Source organism: Anarrhichthys ocellatus, unplaced genomic scaffold (assembly GCF_004355925.1).
Source record: "Anarrhichthys ocellatus isolate YVR2014 unplaced genomic scaffold, GSC_Weel_1.0 scaffold39, whole genome shotgun sequence".
Taxonomy (NCBI): domain Eukaryota; kingdom Metazoa; phylum Chordata; class Actinopteri; order Perciformes; family Anarhichadidae; genus Anarrhichthys; species Anarrhichthys ocellatus.
The window spans coordinates 379,489-403,819 of NW_022280069.1; the positions used below are offsets into that span (position 1 = coordinate 379,489).

The 24,331-nt window shown below is 39.4% G+C and overlaps 2 protein-coding genes across 2 annotated transcripts in view; one reads left to right on the plus strand and one right to left on the minus strand.

Annotated features, from left to right (window-relative positions):
• Positions 1-4,477, plus strand: part of gabbr1a (gamma-aminobutyric acid (GABA) B receptor, 1a) — a 60,489-nt gene extending 56,012 nt beyond the window's left edge. The window contains exons 22-24 of the mRNA XM_031867562.1: positions 1,067-1,195; positions 1,956-2,099; positions 2,317-4,477. Coding sequence (XP_031723422.1) covers positions 1,067-1,195; positions 1,956-2,099; positions 2,317-2,601 — 558 coding nt within the window. The 3' untranslated portion in view covers positions 2,602-4,477. The remainder of the gene's footprint in view (positions 1-1,066; positions 1,196-1,955; positions 2,100-2,316) is intronic.
• A 1,177-nt stretch (positions 4,478-5,654) lies between these two features.
• tnfb (tumor necrosis factor b (TNF superfamily, member 2)) lies at positions 5,655-7,312 on the minus strand. The gene is made up of 4 exons (XM_031867443.1): positions 7,124-7,312; positions 6,958-7,012; positions 6,776-6,835; positions 5,655-6,492 (listed from the first exon to the last, which is right to left on the minus strand). Exons 1-4 carry the CDS (start codon positions 7,310-7,312, stop codon positions 6,032-6,034), a joined length of 765 nt encoding a protein of 254 aa, XP_031723303.1. The 3' UTR covers positions 5,655-6,031.
• Between the last annotated feature and the right edge of the window lie 17,019 nt (positions 7,313-24,331).

Genomic DNA, 24,331 nt, shown 5'->3' on the forward strand with positions numbered 1-24,331 from the left:
TATATATATATATATATATATATATACAGTATATGTATTTATTAGTATGGACCTGTTACCTTGTGGGGAATAGGTTTCAAATTGTACCCATTTAGCCGCTAAAGTACAGTGGTAAACGCAGCCGTCAGTCATAAACATTATTCTCCTCTTGTTAATAGCAAGTGAATCATCTTAAGCGGAGGCACCTGGGATGCACTTTACACTGGAATTGCTGCCATTATGTTCGCTTTAGCCACTTTAGACAAACACTGGCAGCCATTCTCTGACACTCTTGACACAGTGTAACTTTGTAATTGATGTCAAATGTCTGGGAAAAGTGGTTTCTGTCAATTGAACACTGAAAGAGTTTTTTCTGCTCTGATCAAAAGACAGGGAAATATTTATTTAAAATATTATTATTTTTAACTGCCATTTTGCCAGAATTTCCCGCACTCATCTTGATTCCCATTAACAAGTAAAAACAGGGGGCATCTTAACGAGCCTCCGCATTTATTAGCTTATACTTAAGTAATTATTAAATGCATTGATCTCGCCTCCTCTGTCAAGCAGAGGATTTATCATTGATCTATCTTTCATGGTTATTTATGAGAGCATTAAATGCAGCTTGCGCGCTCATTTCATCACATGGTTCCGTAATGCGAGTCTAATGTTATGTTTTATTATTTTATGTTCTGATATGCACATTTCAGTTTTATGATGATGTCAATAGTTAATGGTGTCTGTGAAGAGACCTCCTTCCTCTTTGCTAAGCTGTGAGCTCCAGGCCCTGATGAGATGACAATGTGGTGATTGTCAGCGCGCTGTTGCCACTTCAGTCATGACTTTTTAATGCTGTTTTCACATGGGAGCCCTCCGCAGAATGATAAACAGATGCCTAATGCTTTTATGGATGTGATTTTCCTCCCCTCTCATTCTCTCTCTCTCCATCTCTATTTTGTTCTCCACCTCTTCTACTCTTACTTCCCCTGCTGCCCTTCTTTCTCGCTGCCATGAACCTCACTCTTACTTTTTCCTCTTCCTTTATTCTTTAACTCTTCTTTGTCTCCGTTTCTCTCGCCTCCTGCAGGTGTTGTGTCTGATCACGGCTCCAGTGACCATGATCCTATCCTCGCAGCAGGACGCCTCCTTTGCCTTTGCCGCTCTAGCAGTCGTCTTCTCTGCCTACATCACTCTGGTGGTGCTTTTCGTACCCAAGGTGCTTTGACTCGTCACCGACACCTCTAGGAAATGTTGCACACACTGAAAAGTACACTCGCATTGCAGTAAAACCAAAGTTCAAAACGTACCGGTCTTTAGGGAGAAGGTCCAGCCTGTACTACATGGTGCATGGAAATCAGAAACTTCTAAAACAGTCTGATATTTCCTATTTGATGTTTGGAGTGGTTGTGCCATCACATAAGAAGGCTACTTAAATGATCAAACCTTTAGTCTGTTAGTGATTTTACCACTACGGTAATAATCTGTGACGTAAGATAGTTAATAAAACAAGCTTTAAGATGTGTAGCTGCTTTAAACATTTGGTGTTAGGAAAAAAAAAACAAGGTCCTCTGGCACAAACAAAGTGAGACATTTTAAGTGTCTGGCAGCAGCTACATTGATTTGTTTGGAATAAATAGAGGAAGAGCTGGGTAGTGCACATGAGCACTGCTGCAGAATGGGCAGACAGAGGAAAGAGTGCCACCTACAGAGATTCAAACTACATGGACAGAAAATCCAAGGAAAAAACAAACCCTCACAATGTCATCCTCACTGCTTGAGTGTCTGGTCGTTTTTGGAGCGCAGTCCCAGAAAACGCACAGCAGTGAGCGCTGAGCACCAAAGATGTTGCCAAAATAAGCTTTCAAGTGCGAGAGATTTGGCTGCAAATATAAAAAAGATGTGTTATTATTCATTCAGCACACTGTACTCTCCTGATCTGTGTTGTTTATTGGCTTCCTGTTCCCGCGGCGGTCCAGATGCGGCGTCTCATCACGCGCGGCGAGTGGCAGTCGGAGCAACAGGACACTCTGAAGACCGGCTCGTCCACCAACAACAACGACGAGGAGAAATCCCGGCAGCTGGAGAGAGAGAACAGGGATCTGCAAAAGATCATCCAGGAGGTGAAGACATCATATACGTTTTACATTATACAGACACATTCACGTCGTGTTTATTGTGAAACATGCATGTCCAAAGGCCAGACATTTAACTATACATATTCACTAATTAATTGCAATCAATTAGCGCTATCAATGCTAATAAATGCTAAATATAAGGTGAGGGGATTAGGTGTCACACCTCTATAACAGTCTCTCTCTCCTTGTGTTGTGTCTTTAGAAAGAGGAGAGGGTATCGGCGCTCCGCAACCAGCTGGCTGAGCGTCAGGCTCTGCGCAACCGCCGCCGACCCTCCTCAGGCCAGAATCAGAACCACAACGCCCCGCCCCCCTCCTCCCAGCCGGATCCCAAGTCTCTGCTTCCCCCGCCCGGCTACCCAAACCCCACCACGGACAATCACGCCCTCCCGCCCTCCTTCTCAAACTCCTCCAACCTCTACCCGGCTGACAGCAAGATGAGCCGCAACCACTGTCACAACAGCCAGATCCCACTGCTGTATAAATAGGCGAGGCACTGGGAGAGGGTGGGGTGGGTTGGGGTGGGAAGGGGAGACCGTCGCACAATACACACACACAGGGGACACAAAACACAATGAGACACTGTGACTTTCACTTGTTTCGGCGACGAGCACAGCAGTGTAGTGACACTGTTTTAAAATACGGCGTGGGAAGCACAAATAAGTGCACAGCAGTGCTTTACACTTGGCAGCTTCGGGGAGAGTCACGCAGGTAAACAACCGTCCTCACAGTTTTGATCTCACCGTGTTCAACCCAGCAACGAGGCACTACTGACTGATCAGACTAGCAGCACTCGAGGTCTTTTCAAGGGTCGAGTGAACAGATAGATCTCTCAATCATTCCTTTCCCCCCCACCATTCGTTATCTCGTTCTGTTGTGGAGACACCGCGTCAAGGATCTCAAAAGGAAACGTTTGTGTTTGTGTCTTTGCTATATCGTCTCCACCTTTTTGTCTCTCGAGTTCGTTGACTAGGCAAGCACATACAGTAGTGATTTATATTGTTCTGTAATATCTGATCTGTTTCGTCATGGAGTTGTTGTTGAATTATTTGTTTACTTTTTAGGAGAGTTGTGAAAAATGGAATTTACAAATGGACAAAGCAATGTACAGATATTTTCCCAAATGTTTCCCCTGAAGAGCGGCTGAGCTCGACTGTGTAGAAATCTCAACAATGTGCATTATTCAACAGCCATAATTTAGAAGGGGGGCCTAGGAGCTTGGCATGTATGGATGTCTGTTTTCAAGACTGTGTATTCATTTAAAAACACTGCATCTCAAAAATCCAGTCCTCTGCTAAATATTAGATCCATTTCAAAGGAGAAAGTGATCCAAGCTTGTGTACGTATAGGGGAACATTTTGATAGTTTTGCCATTTGAAATAATGTTTTACAATGTATTTTTTTTTTTAGGTTTGTGTTGTATCTATTCAGAAGTCTAGTACAGCAGTAGCCATCAAATAAACCCCTCATCCTGCGTCTTATGTATCACCGACTACTGCTGCAGCCGCATTCACTGCAGCTGATTCTCACGTTTTGTAGGGAAAACGTCCAACTTGCCAGAAGAATAGTTTGTACTCTCTGCCTCCTGGAAATGAAAGCCAATTTATATTTCTACAGCAGCAGTGCGGTGAGATGTGGGGCTTCTACGATGGCTATTCCTGTAGACATTCAGAGAAAGCACAGTTTTTATACTCGTGAATCTGTTACACGTCATTCTTGTGAGCCTTTTTTATTTTAAAAGTATGTTTTTTCTTATGATTTCCCATAACAGACAATCTGGATGGATGCTATTTTATTTTGTATTTTGTTTCTTTTCCATTTTGCCTTTGGGTAAACTGTTAATGTATCAAAAAAGGATATGCGTAAAGTAACGTGACATACTGTATTTATTCAACAGTTAATATGAATGTACTATTTCATTCATGAGCTATTTCCAGATTTTATAAAAGCAATGTACCTGAACAGCTTTATCAGCAGGTAAAACAATACTTTATCAAATATTTTTAAAAATATATATATGCCAGTGTGCACTTTAAACCGAACAAACTATGGCTACTCCACTTTATGTTGCTGTTATTCTAATAAATATTATTATTTCTCATTTTAGCTCAGGGTATGGAGGAGGACATCAATGAATGAAATAGGCCATATTTATTAACTGTGCAGTACCTGGATCAGATAGTGTAACATATGAATGCAGAAATTATTTAGGAATTGTTCTATTATCGTGCACATATACGACAATATACATGGATTTGGTGATATTTGTATTCACTATATCTAAGATCTTAAATGTTAATATATTTCAGAGTATGTGTATGCAAATATATGGGTACCATAAATAAAATAATTGTTTTTCCATTGGTTATTTTTGTGTTGCATTGATACCTTTCACTTTAGTGGAAATAGATAAACAATAGGGAGCAAAACTGGAACAGTAGTTTTTCATCGGCTGTTTTTCAGTTCGGGTAATGCTACATCCTATAAATAAAGCCACAACTCCACGATTCATTTTTCAGCTTTTTAGCAATACTTATAAACATGAAACAGCTCCTTAAAGAGTCTCCACATCCTGTGGGTTACACAGCAGAGCATGATTACATCATCCACTAGATGTCACCAGTTATTTATTGCTTTTCTGACTCCCAATGACCTTTTGAGCAACTAAGCCTGTCAGGTTGAGTATATTTGTCAGTGAAACTTGATATTTTTCTCCAGGTTGACCTGCGGGAGTCAAAGAGCTCATTTGCTCAGAAGACGAGATCATTAAACAAACGTGGGAAGCTGTTTTCAACACAACGACCAGCTGCGAAGGCCAGCGGGAACCTCGTTACTGAGGCAATAAGTGGATGTTTGTGGATAAAAAGAAACTAAAGTAGACAAATGGCTCCCAAGTACATCCGATATTTGTATGTGTGTTTTTTGCACATGATGACAATGTGACAAATCCAGCTGTGCTGCAGTTCCACACACACACACACACACACACACACACACTCACATGTCATGTGTCTTTCCAGCTGACTGAAGATGAGGTATGTGGTAATACAGGGGGTTGGTGGTGTGGAGGAGGAGGGAGGTTGTGTGTGGGAGAGAAGGTGGTGGTGGTGGGGGGGGAGGGGTTGTCATTGGGGAAAACCCGCTCTGGGTTGAGGCTTCTGTGGGCCTCCACCTGACACAGCACTCAGCAAGAGCGCAAAAAGTAGGAAATTCCCCTCATCTTGTCTGATCCAACAAAGGAAGTATTTGCTGGCTGTGGAGGAAATTCATAGCGACCATTGCCAAATAATAGACCACGCCTGCTCCAGTGTGTGTGAGCTATAGTCCTTTCTGGCTGCTGTCTGCCAACTCGACTTTCTATTTGGTATCTCAGCTATGAAATGAGTTTATCCATATAGTGACACAGACTTGTGACTTTTTTTTGTTCGTTTTTTTTCATTTTAATTAAATACATGTGCACATAAAGCATATAAATATGATATTTAACACCTAATCCCATCAATTTAAATATAAATAAATACAAATAAATACATACAGTTTGTGATAATGTTTTTGTACATAGTCCTTGAACCTAAACGCTCCAGTAAAGAGCTGTGTCTGTACCTGATACAGCAAAGAAAGTCCGGCCTACTACAATCTCAGGTCAGCATAAATAATGTACAAAAAGTGCCTAAAATATAAAAACAAATGTTGCAAACTGTTACAGTTTATAGGACTTAAAGAAATCTGCACCGCCTGTTTGGCTACAAGCTTCATCTCCATTGAGATTTAAATATTTCTACATCACCATGAGATGAATAATAATATTAAATAATGTAAAAAAAACAAACATACTTAATGTTAAAAAACGAAGTCAAACCATATGGCACTGTGCAGAGCTTTGTATCATGTTTGTTACTACCACAGCAAAGAGTCATTTCAAAGTGCAAAAATGCCGAAGAAAGTGTTGCCATCCTCGGTCTCCAGCTCTGAAAGCTGGTTGGTTTCTGTCCACAGTTTGTCTCCTTTGTTCAGCTGAAAGACTGCGCCCAGATAAATGGCGTTGTACCAGCCCTGTCCGTCTCTGAAGCCATCCTCCTGGGCAGTGTTTTGACACGCCGACCTCACCGCGTTCATCAGAGAGGCTTTCCTGCCTAGGGAGTCTGAGTAGCGCCAGATCCTGTGGCTGAGAGGTCTGTGGCGTTTTCCCGCTCCCTCCTCGCCGCCATCGCTGCAGGAGACTCTGAACGACGCCTGGCTGTAGACGAAGTAGAGGCCAGTTTGTGGGATAACAATCTGGTTGTCCACCAGCCGGAAGCCGCCCTGAGCGAACGCCTGGCCTTGACCGCTTCTCCACTCGAGCTGGCCTTGCAAACTCTCACCGTCTTCTTCGCAGCTACCTGGAAACAAAGCAAGAAGAAGCGCTGTTACAGCCTTGAAACACTTTGGTTCTTCTCTCCACAGGGTGTTTAATAATCGACAGGTATGCTATTAGGAGAGCGGGATGAAAGATTGACTGAAGCTAATGAATAACTTGTGCAACAACTTCCTTAATAAGTGTTCCTATCTAGCAGACTTCTAAAGGAAGCTGCAAATATCACACAAGTGGAAGAAAGAGTCTCTTTATGAACGCCAAGATTATGAACGCATTGTTTGCTGAGGACCAAATGCATTATGACTCACCTTCTAAATGGATGGCTGCCTTGGCTTTGCTGCTGATTTTCCTCAGTGTGGAGTGGGGATCTGAGGAGAGGAAGACAAATGTGAGCATGTCTCAAATAATCCACAAAGACTCAAGCACATCTCACAAAAAAAAAAAAACCTAAGCATTTTCTCTTTACATGAGCACCCATGCATATAATCACCTGTTTTCTCAGCAGTGTCCTTCTTGATTAGCGCTTCCGTGTGGCCTGATTGCGTCTGTATAGAGAGAAAAAAACACATTGATTAGAGCTATTAACTCGGAAATGTTCTTTTTTTGACAGAAAATACAAGGTTGTAAAAGATTAAATAAAGAAAGACAGTCCCTACCATTAATTCTGGCCTTCCACTCCAGTACCAAGCAAGCAGCAGGACGCCCCCCAGGCAAAGGGCCACAACGAGAAGGGCCAAGGACACCTTCCATATCTGCCCTGTGGAGGACTTCTTTTCCACCAAAACCACCATCCTCTCCTCAAGACCCATCTCCATGTCACCTGGTGCTGTTGTGTAGGCCACCATACTGTGTACAACACTGACCTCACGAGTCTTCACTGAGTGCAGTTTAGAAAAAACACTGGACTGTGTCTGTGTCTTCAGGTGCTTCCAGTGCTCTGCGTTGACACTTCTCTCTTTGTGTTGCTATTGTGTTAAGAGTGAACTTCTGCCAGAGAGCTTGTAGTATTTATGCTGTGGCTGCTGCTTCTGCAGAGGGGAAACTCCAGTGATGTCACTCTGAAAGCGGAGACAGGAGGCAGCAGCAGCAGCAGCGCTGAGCGACCTGGGCCATGGAGAGAAAAGAGCCGCGGCCGGGAGGGAAAGTAAAGTCACAGAATCTTTGGTGGAGTTTTACCAGAGCGTGGAACCCAACGGGAGTTGGGGTTTCAGGATGGGAAAGTGATTGGTCTCTACTTTTGGGTTTTTGAAAAAATGTCAAAAGTGTTGTAACACAACCACAGACACACACACACACACACACACACACACACACAACACACACACAACACACAGACATTCATGCGCAAACAAAAAGACTGCACACACGCTGGGACAGACACAAAGTCACAAACACATATTGAGCTCGTTACCGACTTGAGCCACCACAGAATGTAATCTCTGTCTGTAACTGCTGAGGTTTACACATGAATCCACAGCTGCACCCACAATTAGAGGTCAGACAAGATGTTTTGAAACGCCACAAAAATGTGTGGATTCTGTAAACAATTCACCTGTCCATCACCTATTTTAGTAACAGTTTACTTTAACCCCTCCTATTTAGCAATCAAAAGCACATTATGAACATTTTAATAGACAATTTGTATAACTCCAGAGAGTTGTTGAAAGGACAGTTTTATGTTTATTAATGTACAGCATGTGTCAACAACTATGACTCGTCCTATGAAGACATATCTTGTGTTATTAGATCCATTTGTGTTCATAGACCAGCCCCCACTTTTCGGTGCACACGAGAAGTTTTAGTTGTTAATAAACAAACAAAAAGATGTATATCTGCTATATTGTAGTGTGTTAAATGCTAAATCCTTATGTTTGCAGCATGAGCAGAGGTTTAGTGGCCTGAGCCAAATACCTAGGCTGTAAACTCAATGTTAGGTATCTGCTTTACACAGATGATTTACAACGTATTACCATAAATCATGTAAACTAAGGTTAAGATCTAATCAGAAGAGAGAGGTCTGACTGCATTAGAATATCCATGACTACACAAAGTACAGATTTACAATGAAAGACACCTAAAAACAAAAGATAAACATTTAAAGATAAGCTCAAATAGATGTATAGATGTATGTCACTTTTTCCTTCTGACATCGTCAGATAACAACACAAGTTTATTTTTGGAATCTATCTCAGTCTCAAAAGGGAAAACTGTTTTGAAGCAAAACTTGGCAACGCTCGTCTTTCTGTTTCAGAACTGAAAGATGATGCTACTCAACAAACTGTTTTTTACACTTCTCCTTATTGACTGTCTCTGCCTCTGTTTCCCCATTTCGCTTTCTCACCTGACTTTTTATTTTCGAGACTGAACTTTAAAGTGTTTGGGCTTTTCTTCACACATGAAATGTCCAGTTAGTTCTGTTTTTATCCAGCTGTGTTTTTTTTTTTTTTAGCAACACACTTATCTCTTTCTCAATCACTTTCCATTGCATTTCAATGACTGTTTTGTTTGTTTGCTCAGGCCGAAGAGTGGCTTTGAGTGAATTGTGTGTTTGTGTATCTTGGAAACCTGTCAGGACTCGAATGCTTCGACGAATAAATATTAACGCTGTATTTGTATATGTGTGTGTGTGTTTCCTCGTGTGTGAAATCAGCGGTGACATCTCACCTCCGTGTCGGATTGTTTCATTCCAACATGCAAACACAAACCGCAAAATGTGATGACATCATCATCATATGTACACACTCACACACACACACACACACACACACACACACACACACACACACACACACAAATCTTTGCAGTTCCTCCTGCTAACTCACCCACCACCTCTTGATTATTCATAAGAAGATCCCCAAATGAAGTTCATGGTTATGATATCCGGTGACCTCTGAGTGTACAGTAAGCTCATATACGAGTCCCAATTTTATTCTTTCAAAAATAAACATGATAGAGTTTACAGAGCCATGAAGACGTTCGTTCTCTATATGTCCAAGTACAATGGGAATCAAAATGAAATGCAGCACAAACTGTAATTTAGTTGGAAGAATTCAATTAGCTTTTTCAACACCCCTCACATTATGAATAAAGAATTCAACAGCAGTGTTGGAGATTATGTGGACGCGTGAATGGTCATCCTTCAAGCATTTTCTGGTCATGTGAAAAGATTTACATATTTAAGGAGAGTCTATCTTTAACCCTTGTAGGTTAGGAAATTCCTGGACGGGAGGATTTTGTATCTTGGATATACTGTATATCAGTAGAAGTTGTTCTAAGAAGTGATCTCTTTGTAAAATTCTGCTGGTGCCTGCAAAAACCTCACAGTCTTAACATATTCAAGGATATATATGCAAGATTTTCCATGAAGAATAGAGGGAAGACTGCACCCAGGAAATGGGAGAAATGGATCATCATCATCATAAATCAAAAGGACATAATGGACACAAGTCAGCAGGCCAAGAAAAGTACACCGCACTTGGTTCCCATTCTTTGTTGATGCTTCTCTCTCTTGTAAAATATACTAAATTTGTTTTAAATAAAAACAAATTGACCATGACTGTCTGCCATTCATTCAGTGTCATTTCTATCATGCTGTACAATCTGTTGAACCTCTCCAACCGGACAAAAACACACACTTTCCCAGTCAGAGGTCATCTGTAATATGTAACTCACAAACTCCCACTGGATTCCTCCAAGAGACAATTAGCCCTTTTCATAGAGCCGGGGGAATATAAAACTGGTAACTAAACCTGCCCAGTTTGAGCCCTCATATCTAGGTGCCCTTTTCCTTTCCCTGTGTGCCTGTATCATTATCAGTTCTTTCCTAATCGTATGGTGACATATTCCCACATGTAACTCCCCCTGCGATATCTGGAACACTTTGAAAAAAACCCTTTTGTTCTTTGCAGATTTTGCTCTTGGATTGCATCATGAACTCCCAGGATTGTGCGGTCATCACACAGTGGAGCTCAACCACAATTCAGACAAAGATTACATCAGGGCGGGAAAGTAAGGAAAGGATGGAGGAAAGAAGGGGGTGGGGGCAAGGAGGCAGGAAGTGGAGGAAGGAAGCTGTTGTAGGCGAACAAGATGCTGCGTTTATGCCACATAGTTTCATTTTCAGATTTGTTTGGTGACACAATCACAGGTGCCACATCAAGGAGGTATTGGTTTCCCTCTCATCATTCCTTCTTCAGTGTTGCCATGTGTGGGCTCAGAGAGAGCTGTTGATGTGTAAGGGAATAAACTGGGCCAAAATGAGGTTTCACCACAGATGCAAGGTGGCTTCCGCTGCATCTAGACTGTATAGTCTGGTGGCCTACAAACCTCCGCCAGGCCACCAAGAAGTTACGCTTCACCCATTAGGTGTTTTACCTCCTCTGCATCTGCCGGGAGCTTTTAGAAAACCAATAGATAAGATTCTTATCTGAATCTGGGATTTTACAATATCTGTTTACCATAACCATAAAATGATCTGTTTTTAAACTCAGGGAGTTTACCTGGTCAAAACCATAAATAAATAAACTAAGTGATAAGAAATACATTTGCTGGGTTCAGTGGGAGAGATGGCCTTCGAGATAAGCACAGAATAACAGAGGAAGAAGAGATTAGAAAGTTGCTGTGTGTGTGATGTAATACAAAATATAGCTTAAATGTTATGTGTGTGTGAAGATAGTAGGCTGATGACTTTATGTAGTGTTTTAATATTTATACTTTTTCTATTATCATTTATTTATCATTATATCTATTTTAATCTGTTTTGTGGTATCAACATTTTATTGTTGATCTATATGATTTTGAAGTTTTGTCAATTGCTTGAAAAGTGCTTTGAAGTGCAGTTCATTTGTTTGAAAGGTGCTATATACATAAAGTTGAATGAATTGATTGATTGACTGCTTTCAGTCAATCAAGTAGTTGATTAATAACTGATCTTCTATATCAGTTATGTTTGCACTAATTTATGTTTAAATGTACCCTAATTAAAATGCAAAAACACATTTGAAATTTGTCTCGGTGGAATTAATGCTTGTCACAGCATTTGTGATACATCAAACCAGATAAAGATCCATTGTATCTACCCACACAAAGTTTTTCTGTATATTAATACATTATTGTGGGTGCTCTCACTTTCAGTTTAACCTCCACATAAAGTGGTTAAAATAATCTGATCAGTCTGGTTTGTTTATAACTCATCATTTGACCCTGTTGGCTTTGTTTTGTCTTTTCACCTATAGAGCCCAACTTTGGTGATCATAATATTACCAAAACAAAGGTAAAAATAGATAAAATGCTGTTTTCAGCCGCTTTAATATGGAGATGTCTTGCTCTTCTCTGTTTTATAGCACATTAAACGCAATAACTTTGGGGTTTATTTTGACTGACAAAACTATTTTTGGACTTTGAGAAACTGGGATGGACATTTTTGCACTGTTGTCTGACATTTTATAGACATTTTATCGTGAAAATGATAAATAATCATTAGTTGCAGCCCCAGTCAAGAGCCAAACAGAAATGGTTACATTTCGTCCATAAAGCGTAGATAGATTGACTTCTTTTGGCCACTTGGGGTGGTGCAACGAGCTGTAAACACAGCTGTTACATATCATCCTTAATGAAGTTGATGTGGGGAACTTATTAGCAAACAGCTGCCTCTTTAACGTTAACATTACACATCCTACAGGCCCGGAGCAACATTAACTTTGCATTCATTTGGAGTCATGTTTCTGTCTGAAGCAGGTCAGTCCGACACTCACTCTCTTTTTAGCTCCAATTTGATCTCCGCCAAATCCTGAAGTAAATGTCTGACTGTTCAGCTGCTAAATGCTCCGCTGTGTTCACCCACTGGCCGCTATGTAGTTTGAGAACATGATAAAGCACAGATAGTCATTATTGTAAAGCGTGGGTAAGTTTATTTATAGCACCATCGGACACAAGGCAAGTCAAAGTGCTTCACGAGGGCATAGGAATACATTAAGCAAAAGATGTTAAGAACACATTAAAAAATGTGTTTAAAAGACAATAAAAACAAAAAGCCAGAACAAGCATAATGTAAAAAAACAAAACAAAAACCGAGCAAAGAAATACATACTGATTTAAAAACAAGTTATGTATATCATTTTTTGGAAAGGCACAGAAAACAATATTTTTTTTAAGCACTGATTAAATTAGCAGAACTCAAGTATTCAGGAAGTTTCTGCTCCTGTGGCAGAAACTCCTGTGGCAGAAACTCCTGTAGAAACTAAAAAGCTGTTTTGCCTTGCTTGGTTTTGATGCTGGGAGCTTTGGATAACAGGATTTTAATACACAATGTCGACAATCATGGATTTCAACCACCAATGAAATCTGTCTTGGCTCTGTGAGACAGCTTCAGTTTGAATTTGTACAGATGCAGTCAGTGTGACTCAGACATGCAGCCCTGTTACAGGAGAGATACTGTCTTTGACCTTTGAGATACTTTCTTTTACTTTCACATCTGTTGTTGGTCTTCTAGCAGAAGTTGGAGGTGAAGTGCCTTGCTAAAGGGGATCCCGACAGTATTTTTGGAGGGAAGCAGAAAGCATTGTCTTTTAGATGTACCCAGTTCTCTGGGATTCAAATGTTACATTCCAGTCCGAGGTCCACTTCTCTAATCTTGAGGGCATAGAGTCCTGAATTTCATAAACTTCATGTTTTTCAGTCGATTCTTCCTACGCTTGTTGCCTTGTTGATCTTTTTGGCCAGATGGTTTGTTGATGTTATTTTTGCAAATGATGATGCAGCAGCCCAAATGAGTGTAATTTCATCCGCAATTATTCCTCCTTCCTCAGACTGGGAACTCTAAAATTACAGCTTGATTCTGAATGAAAATCCCTTCATTTGTAAACACTTTCCCCCAGTAGTCTGCTATCACATGATGAACAGATGGTTCAACAACACGCACATGAGTCTAAAGCTACGATTAAATTAGCCCAAAAATATACAGAAAAACCACACTGGAATACAGGATGCACATCCTGTCATCATGACTTAAAGTCTGATGATTGACGAATAGCGTCACTGATAAGATATAGGAAATGATCATAGATGTGTTCCCCTTTCTTTTGTAGTAATGCATGCAATACACATACTTTAAAAACAGCTAATATTATCTTATGGAGCTGGATATGAGGCAGGAAGTGCGAGGGACATATGAGGAAGTGGCATTTTTACGTGTCTACACGCACACGATCTGTGTCTTAACTTTTAATATTACCCGTGTACACTGATGAGATGACTTGATGCAGATATTTTAATCATGGTAATTTGCATAGCCATTTTCAACTAAAACTTTAGTCTATTTCAGTTATTTGTGTATAACGTGACTTCATATTTGTTTTTGTTTCTTATGTGAATAAGAATGTTATCTGCTGTAACACTTTAATTTCCCTTTAGGGTTGATAAAATACTCTTTTCTATCAAAAATACTGTTCCAAATCAAACATATTGTAGATTAAAACTAATAAAAACATGTACGTAACAAGTACATTTACTCAAGTACAAGTTTGAGGTACTTTTTTTTGCATTTTTTGCATTTAAAACATGATGAGCTCATAAAACCTGATACATTATTATAAATTAAACTACCCACCAGCAAGGAACTGTCAGTTATATCAGCTGCAATAATAAAATGCTGCTTACACATTAATGTGTTAGTAATAATCCAAAAATATAATAAAGTACAATGACGAGGGCCACTCTGCCACTGAATGAGTACTTTTATCTTTGACCCTTTATTTGTTAATATTTCTGTTTGTCAGAGCATTAATAGAGCAACAAACATCTATCTGTCATGTAAAGATATAGTGGAGTAATGTATACCTGAGCAGAGAATGAAGTTGCTCTGCACTGTGCTGATAGATCAGAGCTGATATCGCCGTCCCGACCAACGGCGTCCTTGCGGAAGTGTCGTGCGCACCCTCCGGTTCCCCCCCAGGTAAGCGCTGTTAGCTCTGTCAGCACTGTTAGCACCATTAGCTGCATGCTGCCGGATTTATGCAACATTTGCACCTTCTAAAAAGTATATATTGTTTTGCTCTAAGATTTGCATATAAAAGTTTAATAGAACATAATTATAATACATTTTAACACTACAACTTGCAAAAGAGACTTTGTGAAAATAAATAAAAGTGAACTCTCTGGCAGTAATTGTAGAAATGTCTGGAAGAATGAAAGAAGAGACTATTAGAGGTAATGTGATTATTTGATACAAACCAGAAATGCCCTGCAAATTGTGCATTATGGCTTACAAACCCTTAAAATGAATAAAAACCCTCTCCTGAGTGCTCAGGACAGCGGAGGAAATGTTTCAATATACAGTACACACCATCACATGCCATTGTTTTATGCTAATCTCCCCCACATTACCGCCAGAAATTCCTTAACTTGTTTTCTTCTCCACGTTGTTTATTGTTTGATTATGTTTTTTTGGCTGAACCAAATACATGTAGACAAGAACATTTCTGTTCCTGTGAAAAACTCAGAATGTCATCAGAGTCCATGGCTTAGAAGCTGATTTTAAATGACAAGCCTGACAAACAATCCCTACAGAACTACAAAGGCACAAGAGAACAAAGGAACAAGTGTTGTGGTGAATGTGTGAGGAAGTCCGCGACCTAAGATACCTGTTGGAGGTGATGTCATGCTGCCCACTTTCTCTAAATCCTGCTCTTAAAGTGGCCCACATGTCCACAGGTTGTGTGAACACTGATAAGCTGAAGGGCAAGCGTGGGCCTCACACAAAGGGAATGTTTGCCACGTCACATAGTCAAGTTAATCCTATTTATAAAGTGTTGACAACAAAGTGGGTGAATCACACAGTAATTAAGCTTCTGAGATATTAAGCCAGCTTGCCTTTCATGCTGCATGTGAGTTTATGGGTTCTTTGTGAGGATTTATGTAAGTTTCTTACCAAGACAGTGAAGGTATCTTTGAAAGTGAGAAGAGTTTGGACAGACATTAGGTTCAGTGTTCAGGAGAGAGTTAAGGCTAGAATTAGAGCTTCAGGAATGGCCTTTATCATGGTTCTCGGGATTGCAGGTGAAATATCTCAACAATGACATGATTGATTGCCATACAATTTTATACATATATGCATACATTCATTGTTCCCAGAGGATGAATCCTAAGACTTTGGTGGTCCCCTGACTCCTCCCGTAGCACCACTATGAGGTCATTTTCAGTACAATTTCGCGACAACACTTGGATGTATCGCCATTAGATTTGTTCCAGACATTCATGTTCCCCGTAGGATGAAATAACAACTTTGGCGACCCTTTTTTAACTTTTCATATTATTCCATCTCGGGTCAAAATTTTAATTGGTTCAACTATAGTTTAAGACCCCACACCTAATATTCCCATCATCCCCAGATTGTTCTTTGAATTAAGTGCTCACCAGCAAACGTTAGCATGCTAACACGCTAAGCTACGATGATGAGCAGGGTAAATGTCATACTTGCTATACATCAGTATGGCTGTGTCCGAAATCACTCCCTCGTTCACTCATTCCCTCTTCGGTATAAAATAAAAAACACTTAATACTTTACTCAATACTTAGCTGTAAATTGAGATTACAGACACTTACATTACTGTATTTGCTCCTTTGTTGGATTATTTAGGGCAATATAGAGGTTAAATTGCACTACTGGGTTTAAGAAAAGAGCAGCTAGCATGGCTGTAGCCTCTTAGTCTTGATAAATCAGAGTCCTCCTGCATAAAGAGGTATAAACATTTGACCAACTTACTTTAATTGGGGTCAAATGGGTTCTGGGCTTATGAGCTTTTTAAAAGTCTTAATGTTGGCTGTATTGATTAATCCTGTTCAAATTAGCAAATAATTCTCAATCAAGCTGCTTAAAATCCATTAATAAACAGGGAATTGCTGTGTATTTCTGGGCAGAGACATATCAACAGTTTAATTAGTATATAGTTGAAGGACTGCAGTGCTAAGGTCAGACAGACACACCATTAACGTTATGTGTGACTGGTTTATATGCACTCAGCATTGAGTCTAAGATACATTTGAGCTCTTATTGCATTAGAGGAACCGAGCTGCCACCAAGGAGTCTGATCAGAGGGTGTTTCCAGTTCAAATATATCTGTGGATGTGCTGTAAGGGAAACACTGTGACTGATGTTGCACCAAATATGTGGCTTCCTGTTCTGCACCTGTTGCTCCTGCCTGCTCAATGCAACTCCTAATTAAAGTTGTAAAGCATCACGTACTGTGCAGTATGTGTGTACACTGTTAGCACTAGGACAATGAGAGGAGTACTACGCTTTGTGTTGGCAGTGTTTGTCAACAATACTCTTGAGATTTCTCAGGCATCCATTGGTATGTCTTTGTGGTTTTTGTTGAATTTTATTTATTTACTATTGATTGATGATTAGAATGTGTTATCAGGCTGTGTAATGTTATATGTGGAAATAATGGCGAGTGGGTGACTCCCTCTTATTTAGGGGAAGGTGGCACCACCATGTGGTCAGCTGGCAGCTGAAAATACAAAGTCAGTAAATTGGGTTCCAAAAAAAAAGAAGTTTTTATTACTTTTTAATTTGCCTTCCCTCCTGGAAATCAAACCACAGCAATATAATATTATATTTCATAAATTACACAAGACCATAGTAGTAAAAATTAAACAGACAGCCACAGTTTATGTTAATTTACAATGCAGTTAGCTTAACATTTTTATAAGACCACACAAATTTAAGAATCAGAACCAGGTGACTTACTTAAATATAGAGATTTTGCTAAGGTTGGAATGATACAGTAATTTGTTTTGCCTAGATATTTTTGTCCAAAGGTCAATATGTGAAGATGTGACCTTTTTATTCAAAGGTCAGTCAACGTTGTGGTTAAAACCTTTCTCACCCTGCCGAACGGCACTTTTAGCATTTTAGTGTTCCATGATACCCTACAAAAACTTCTATTCAATAATAGTTGATAGTTGATGACTGACTCCCTGTGATTTTGAGTGAATATTTGGCACAACATATTGGAAGAAAATACAGGAGATGAACAGCCTTTCTTGAAACAAATTAGTATAGTCCTACTAATAATACCATACCAGTCCAACCCCTGTATAGTAACAAATCCTGGAGTCCTGCCACACTAATGAAGCTCATAGGCACCCCAGAATGTTGACCAGCAGTGTTTTTTAAACTCACCGTTGATATCTAAGCTGACACTGTCTCCCTCTCTGAGGCTGACAATATTGGCCACCCACACAGAACCCTCTGTTGTGTTCGGGAAGGTCCCCTCAACCAGTACCTTAAGTTTTCTACCAAATGTTGGATTTATTTTCAAAATCACAGATTTGGTCTGACTTTTCTCATGGTGCTTGTTGAAGGTGACCTGGGCATAGAGGAAGTAGTGGCTGCTCCTGGTGCAGTGGATGGAGTTGTTGCGCAGGACAAGGGAGCAGGCTTGACATCCGGGGGGTGAGTTTTGCCAATAGGGATTCCCCACAACTGTAAGAGATTTGGCAAACGTTTCTTTAATCCCTCTGCTATACAAACATTTCACCTCGCTCATGAAACTTTAGGCGGTGACATATGAGAGCTCTTTGGCTCTGATTGTAGTTCTATCATCTACCGAGGCCCTTTGAAAAATTCACACTCAACTTGAATAAAGACATCAGCTTAACAAAGTTGATCTTTAAATTAATGGCTAATTTTGGCCGATTAAGCACCCTTTGACAAACTGTATGATGTCTGTTGCTTTGGGCTGTAATTATACCTTAATTTGGTGCAGCCCACATTACAGCTCAGCTTTGGGTTTGTTGAGGTTTCAGAAACCCACTTCAATGCATGAGACAGGAAACACAACAGAGCTGTGTTTCTATCTCAGTCTGTGTCTGCATGCAGATGCATTGTGTATGGATGTATCTAGTTTACGTCTATTAGATATAATAGTTGTTCAACTGGAGAGTGATAAATACACCGTACACTTTAATTTTCAAGTGGAAATGTAGACAAGGTTGTAGCACAACTTTTTAATGTGCAAACATTTGGTTCACTGAAGATATGTGACATCACCTGAATCCCATTTTAAAGCAAAGAGAAAAGCCAGGACAAATACATCAATCTTTCATGTTAAATAACAAAAACTGTTGTAACTTTGGCAGAAAAACATTTGTTCATGTAGGATCCCATCGCTTGTAGCAAGAAGCTGATTAAGAAAATGTTTTCAGGGACCCTATTTAGACCCAAAAACCCATCTGTTTCTCTGTCTAAAATGGGACTGTGGGACTGCAGTTTAAATTAAACCAAGGTGGCTAAACTGGCACATTTACAGAAATGTTCATTATCCCTGTAACTTTAAACTGTATAAATAAATCTGAATATCTCACTTAAAATTATAAGAATTCAAATTGGGAGTTATTTTGTTGTTATTTACTCTCTGAAACAGCCATTTCCTCTCAACCTGCTGTGTCATCATCTGCTTCACTTAAATACTTCCTACGTTTCTCAGAATGACTTTCAGCAGCTCCCATAGAGCATGTCTGAATTTGTTGCACCCGGCATCTGTAGGCGTCAAAAGTGGAAGCAGTTTTTTTCTCATGCAGTAGAGGCACAATGACAGCAAGAGAGATCAGTAAAAAGTGAGAGTCAGGGCTTGTACTCGAAACACATCTTGCATTTTGGTCAGTTGAGACTTCTTTGGGCAAGAAAGTGGCATCTCTGTCTCTTTTTTTATGATGTAGTTTTCTCTGTGTGAGGGTAAAATGACAGCTTCGAGAAAGAAGTTCTTGCTGTTTGAAGTTTTAGGCACTGACAACAGAACCTGACACAGACTATTGATTTTAGAAAGCTGAAAATGTTTCTTCGGGCATTGGAAATATCTTATCTTGACATCTCAATGTTTATGCTTGACCAGTTCTTCAGGGTAAAAAACAACAACACTGAGAAATGCAAGATGGAGCGCTGACATTTGAACATACACTGTAACAAAAGACATTTTTAGATTTGCTCTCAAGCTCATAAAAAATACAACCGAGGACAAGAGTAAAGAAGTAACTTTGACACACGCCATCTACAGCTATCTAAAAATGCATACCACAAAAGAAGAAACAATGATAATGAATCTGAATATTAACCAGAAGAGGAAGTGTACTTACTCCTGGTTAGCTGGATGTATGAGCGAGAGGATCCTGAAAAACCACATCGTTTTAGAGTTATTTGACAATGTTCACAGTATATTTTACATTCTCTCATTCATATCTTTCAGTTTGTTGTAATTTCTTCCTAAATGAACAGTGTGTAGCATTTCAGGGATCTATCGTCAGAAATCAAATATAATATATTATTAAGTATGTTTTCTTTAGTGTATAATCACCTAAAAATAAGAATTGTTTCGATTGGTTGCAACCTCACCGATGCCACCTGAGATATTGGTAATGAAATCATAATAACTTACCTATTGACTTCGAGGGAGCCACAATACTGTTGACTGTAAAAGAAAAGATTTGAGTTGAAATCCAGTTTGATTCATGCAAATGTGGCGTTTTCTTATTGTTTTTATTAAAACACTCATAAACATCTTAATTTTGCAATAATATGAGGTTATTTTAAAAGGCATTGTTTGAAGTGAACAGTGACATTTGACATCTACTCAACATACATGTTGGATCTGTTGGAATGACGTTAACTGGCTTCAGTGTTGAGACTTCTTCCTAGAAAAGATGCAAAACAACCATCATCTTCTGCACCATCGCCATGATCACCTTCATCATCCTTGTTAGCTTGCTGTCTCACTGGCAACCGGCAATAGAGAACTACAAGTTACATTTTGTGTGAGGGAAAACCATGCGTCTCCAAAATATCATCTTTTCCATAAACTTGGTGGGAAATGTGTCTTTTTTTGTCATCTTTAAATTTTTCTGACAAAAATAAAAATGACGGAAGCCAGTGTCCTACTTTGTGGAAAATACAACTTAGTGTCAAAGACGTGTTTATTCAAAGTCTTTAGTACTTTGGGTGGTTTTAATTTATGATGATGTTTGTAATGAATTGCGTTATATTGCACAGGTGTTCTATTATTGTATCCACCCCTACTGGGAGTCTGGCCTTAACTTGTAGAAACAAATCTTATTGAAATAGAGACAGAGATCAGACAGGAAGTGCTTTGTAACGGCATAAAACACGCTTCTTTTTTGATAAAATAACAATATTAATCACACATTACTCATGGTTTTTCAGTGGAATTGTACAACTGAGACATGACTTCACATGTGATGGCATTCATTTACAAAAATACATTCTGCTCATGTATCAGCTACATGAGAAAAACTATGCAGTCTAACAGAGTAGTCTAACCTGCTCTGACTTCATCAGTATTGACTGTCGGGTCACCTGAGCCGTGAATATCAATCTAAACTAAATTTTCTCTTCTCCTGTGACGGATGTACTGACCTCAGTGGATCTTGGTTTGATTGAAATGAGAAGTGCAGCCATAACCACCATGGCCACAGTGAGCATACCACACCACACCTGCAGCAGCAGGTACTTGTGAGAGGACCTCGATTCACCCTCCATTCTGTCAAATACACACAAACACACATACATTTTTTTGTTATATTTGAGGAGATTGTAGTGATCTTAATTCCTTCCCTGGAAGCTTAGCGCCATACCAACGGCTGTCCTATTTTTCTTTACATCTTGGCTCTTATTTTGTAGTTTTGACTAATAGTGAAGAAATGTTACTCACCAACTGGTGCAGCTAACAGAGTACATAGGTGGAAAGTAACACTACATTTACTCAAGTACTGTTTTTGAGTACATACATTTTGAAGTACTTCATGTTTTACATGAAAAAACGTACAAATCTTTGTAGGAGATTAAAGAAGAGAACTTTGCTTTTCTTCTTCTCCTTTTAATTATCTGATGACCCTTTAGGTTTATCTTGTGACACTTTGGAGGGACCCGCCCTCTAGGTTGAGACCCACTGGACTAAACAAGCTAAATGTATAAAGTTGTTAAAATTAGCTCCACCATGACCAGCTACAACAGTAAACTGATCAGTATTAACAATCTAATAATGTCAAAGGCCATTTTACTCTGGAGCAAGTACTTTTATTTTGACACTATGAGTATATTTTGCTGACGAAAATTTGAGTGCGATATTGTATTACTTGAGAATAGCAAAGGTCTGATTATATCTTACATCATTGCTTTTATGCAAAGGCAACAACCACAAGTGGTCAAACAGTTAGAAAGTGGACAGTAAAACTGATGAAACCCTCACTGTTTGCGTAGCTCTTCCAGAGAAGCTTTAGCAATCTTTAACAATAAAGGTCAAAACTCATACAATACGACACAGGTTGTAAAAAAGAAGATGCACTGTACTTCAACCACTAAGTTTTAAATCAGCTTTTTCTGTAAGACTTTGACCTGAAAAGTATAACCAGACTACACACAGCAACAATGCCACATGTGTCAGATTAACTGCACCCATTGCATCATGGGTAAATGTGTCCTCAGCTCATAGCCACCATGCTGCATGCTTCTCTTGGATTTAACCTCTGGAGAGTATTTCTCTTGATTGTTTTTCTTGGTCCTGCACAGAGTAGCCTGTCAGTGTATAGTTTTATTTGTAATGACAGCGACTGTAACTCATCAGAGGCTGCTGAAATACCAGTGACCCAGAATTGTGTATCAAGTGGGCGTCAAACTCCAAACCTTTAAACAAGAATGTTACAATGGTCTCCGGGTGATTTCCAGTTGCATACTTTATATACTACAAGCACGTTGCTCCGCTTTACATTCCACTCCACTATGATCATTTCAGGTACAGCATGTTTGACAGTGAAAAGACCAGTTGCGAGTTAATCTCTCATTGTATGTTAACATTGCGTTATGTTAACTGACAAATGTACTAAAATTATTATTTTTGCATCTTTCTGATGAATGTTAAGTGAAAATCTAAACTGGAAAAACATATATCTTCTGTAGTGGAAACAAAAAACTATTGAACCAATCAATGCTCATTTGAAAGGAGTATTTTACATCATAGTGGACAGCAGCATCTTTCATGTAACTGTGGTTACTGAAAACATCAAGTGTGTGATTCTACATCACATCCTCTGTTGTACTGAGTGTCCTATAAAGGTTAACCACTATTAGGTTAATTACTCAGTCAATGAATACAAACAATATTCAAACAAGGCTTGTTAAATTAGTTTTTCTCTTAATATGAATGCTGCATTTGACATCTGACCACTGTGGGAATGGAGAGCATTTGATGCTCAAAATTTCAAATTGTACCAAAACATCTAATTATTTCTCTTGTTATTATGACCCTGCGGAAAATACTGCGGAAATACTAAAACTATGGCTGACCTGGATCGATACATTGGAAAAAACCCCCAAAACATCCTTGAACACATGTCTTCTCCTGTACACACATGTATAGTTTTTAACAACAGCAATGATCTTACCTGTAGAGCACTGAAAACCATAATCATAAAGACATAAAGACTATTGTACTTACAAACAATATTTTGACACACATTTAAGAGAGGAACTAAATTCACTCACTAAATCTTGACTCACCTGGTGTGTGTTGCACTGTCAGTCTCCAAATTCATCTGCTGCTCCTGTTTGAGAGACATGTCGGGTTGACAGGGTTTTCCCTTTTCAATGGGCAATGCAGTGAACATGAAGAGTTTGGTTAGACAGAGGAGGAGGAGAGAGGCAATGATATGTGGTATGTGGGGGGGGGGTTAACAACTGGTGTGAAACTTTTGTTGGGTTAATTAAACCAAAGTTTAGTTTCAGATAGTACAACTTTGATGTGGAAACAAATGGACGGCTTCAATTCCCCTTATATGAGAATAAAAAAAAGTAAATGTAAGTAAAATTTCTTTTAAAAATGATAAAGAAGTTTCGGTATGTGGAATAAGATGTGAAGCTATCCAGTGTTTTAGTGACACATAAAGAAATAAGTCTGTGGTCTCGGCCCCCACTGACGCATCAATGTTTGTTGTGGGTGTTCTGTGTTTACCCACGTTCATAGGTCACTGACAAGAGTTTCACACCCAAACAACTATGACGGGGACTTTTTCTTCTCAAAATGCATTTGATCGAAATTGAGCCGATGTAATGAGGAAATACACTTGAGTGCTGCACGCCATGACATCCCTTTTGACACGCTGCTGTATGCTGCTTCATTCTGCTTCTCTTCAGAGTCTATTTTCTCAATGAAAGACTCAATAACAATATCAGCTAAACACATGTGTAGTAGATTTAAATAGTGTAAAGGACAAATTGCACAAAGTTGGAGGTTTGATCTTAGTTTGTATAAAGAAAAGTGCACATCAATGGTATGGGTATTTGTGAAAGTCTCTTCTAATCTATGAGGCAATAATATTTGCAGGATTTACCACATATTTTATGAAAGAAGTATGAACATTTGTTGTAGATTTAAAGATCAAGGGGTTAAAAAAGCTTAAACCAGAAGTGAGAGTTGCATTTAGGTTTTGAAAACATTGTGAGGTAGAGAGTGTGAGGGTCAATTTCCATTTCATGTTACTGTTTTTGGTTTCATGCTTCATGGGACATCCCCAACTAACCAGTCTATGTTCTTCGGGATTATGTAAATGTCACCAACTTTCTCCCTCCTCATCTCTGTGAAGAACACACACACACACACACACACACTTGCGCACCTACACACTCAACATGACAGACAGGTGGACTGGATGTGGGCTGTTAGGTTCTGTCCCCACTCAAACCAACAAAGGGAAGAAACTTGTTGTCTCCAGTACATCTGAACTTTAATTGTGAGTTAAATTGTCCGATGGAAAGACAAGTGTGAGTTCTGCTTTTCTCGTGTCTCCACATAATTCCC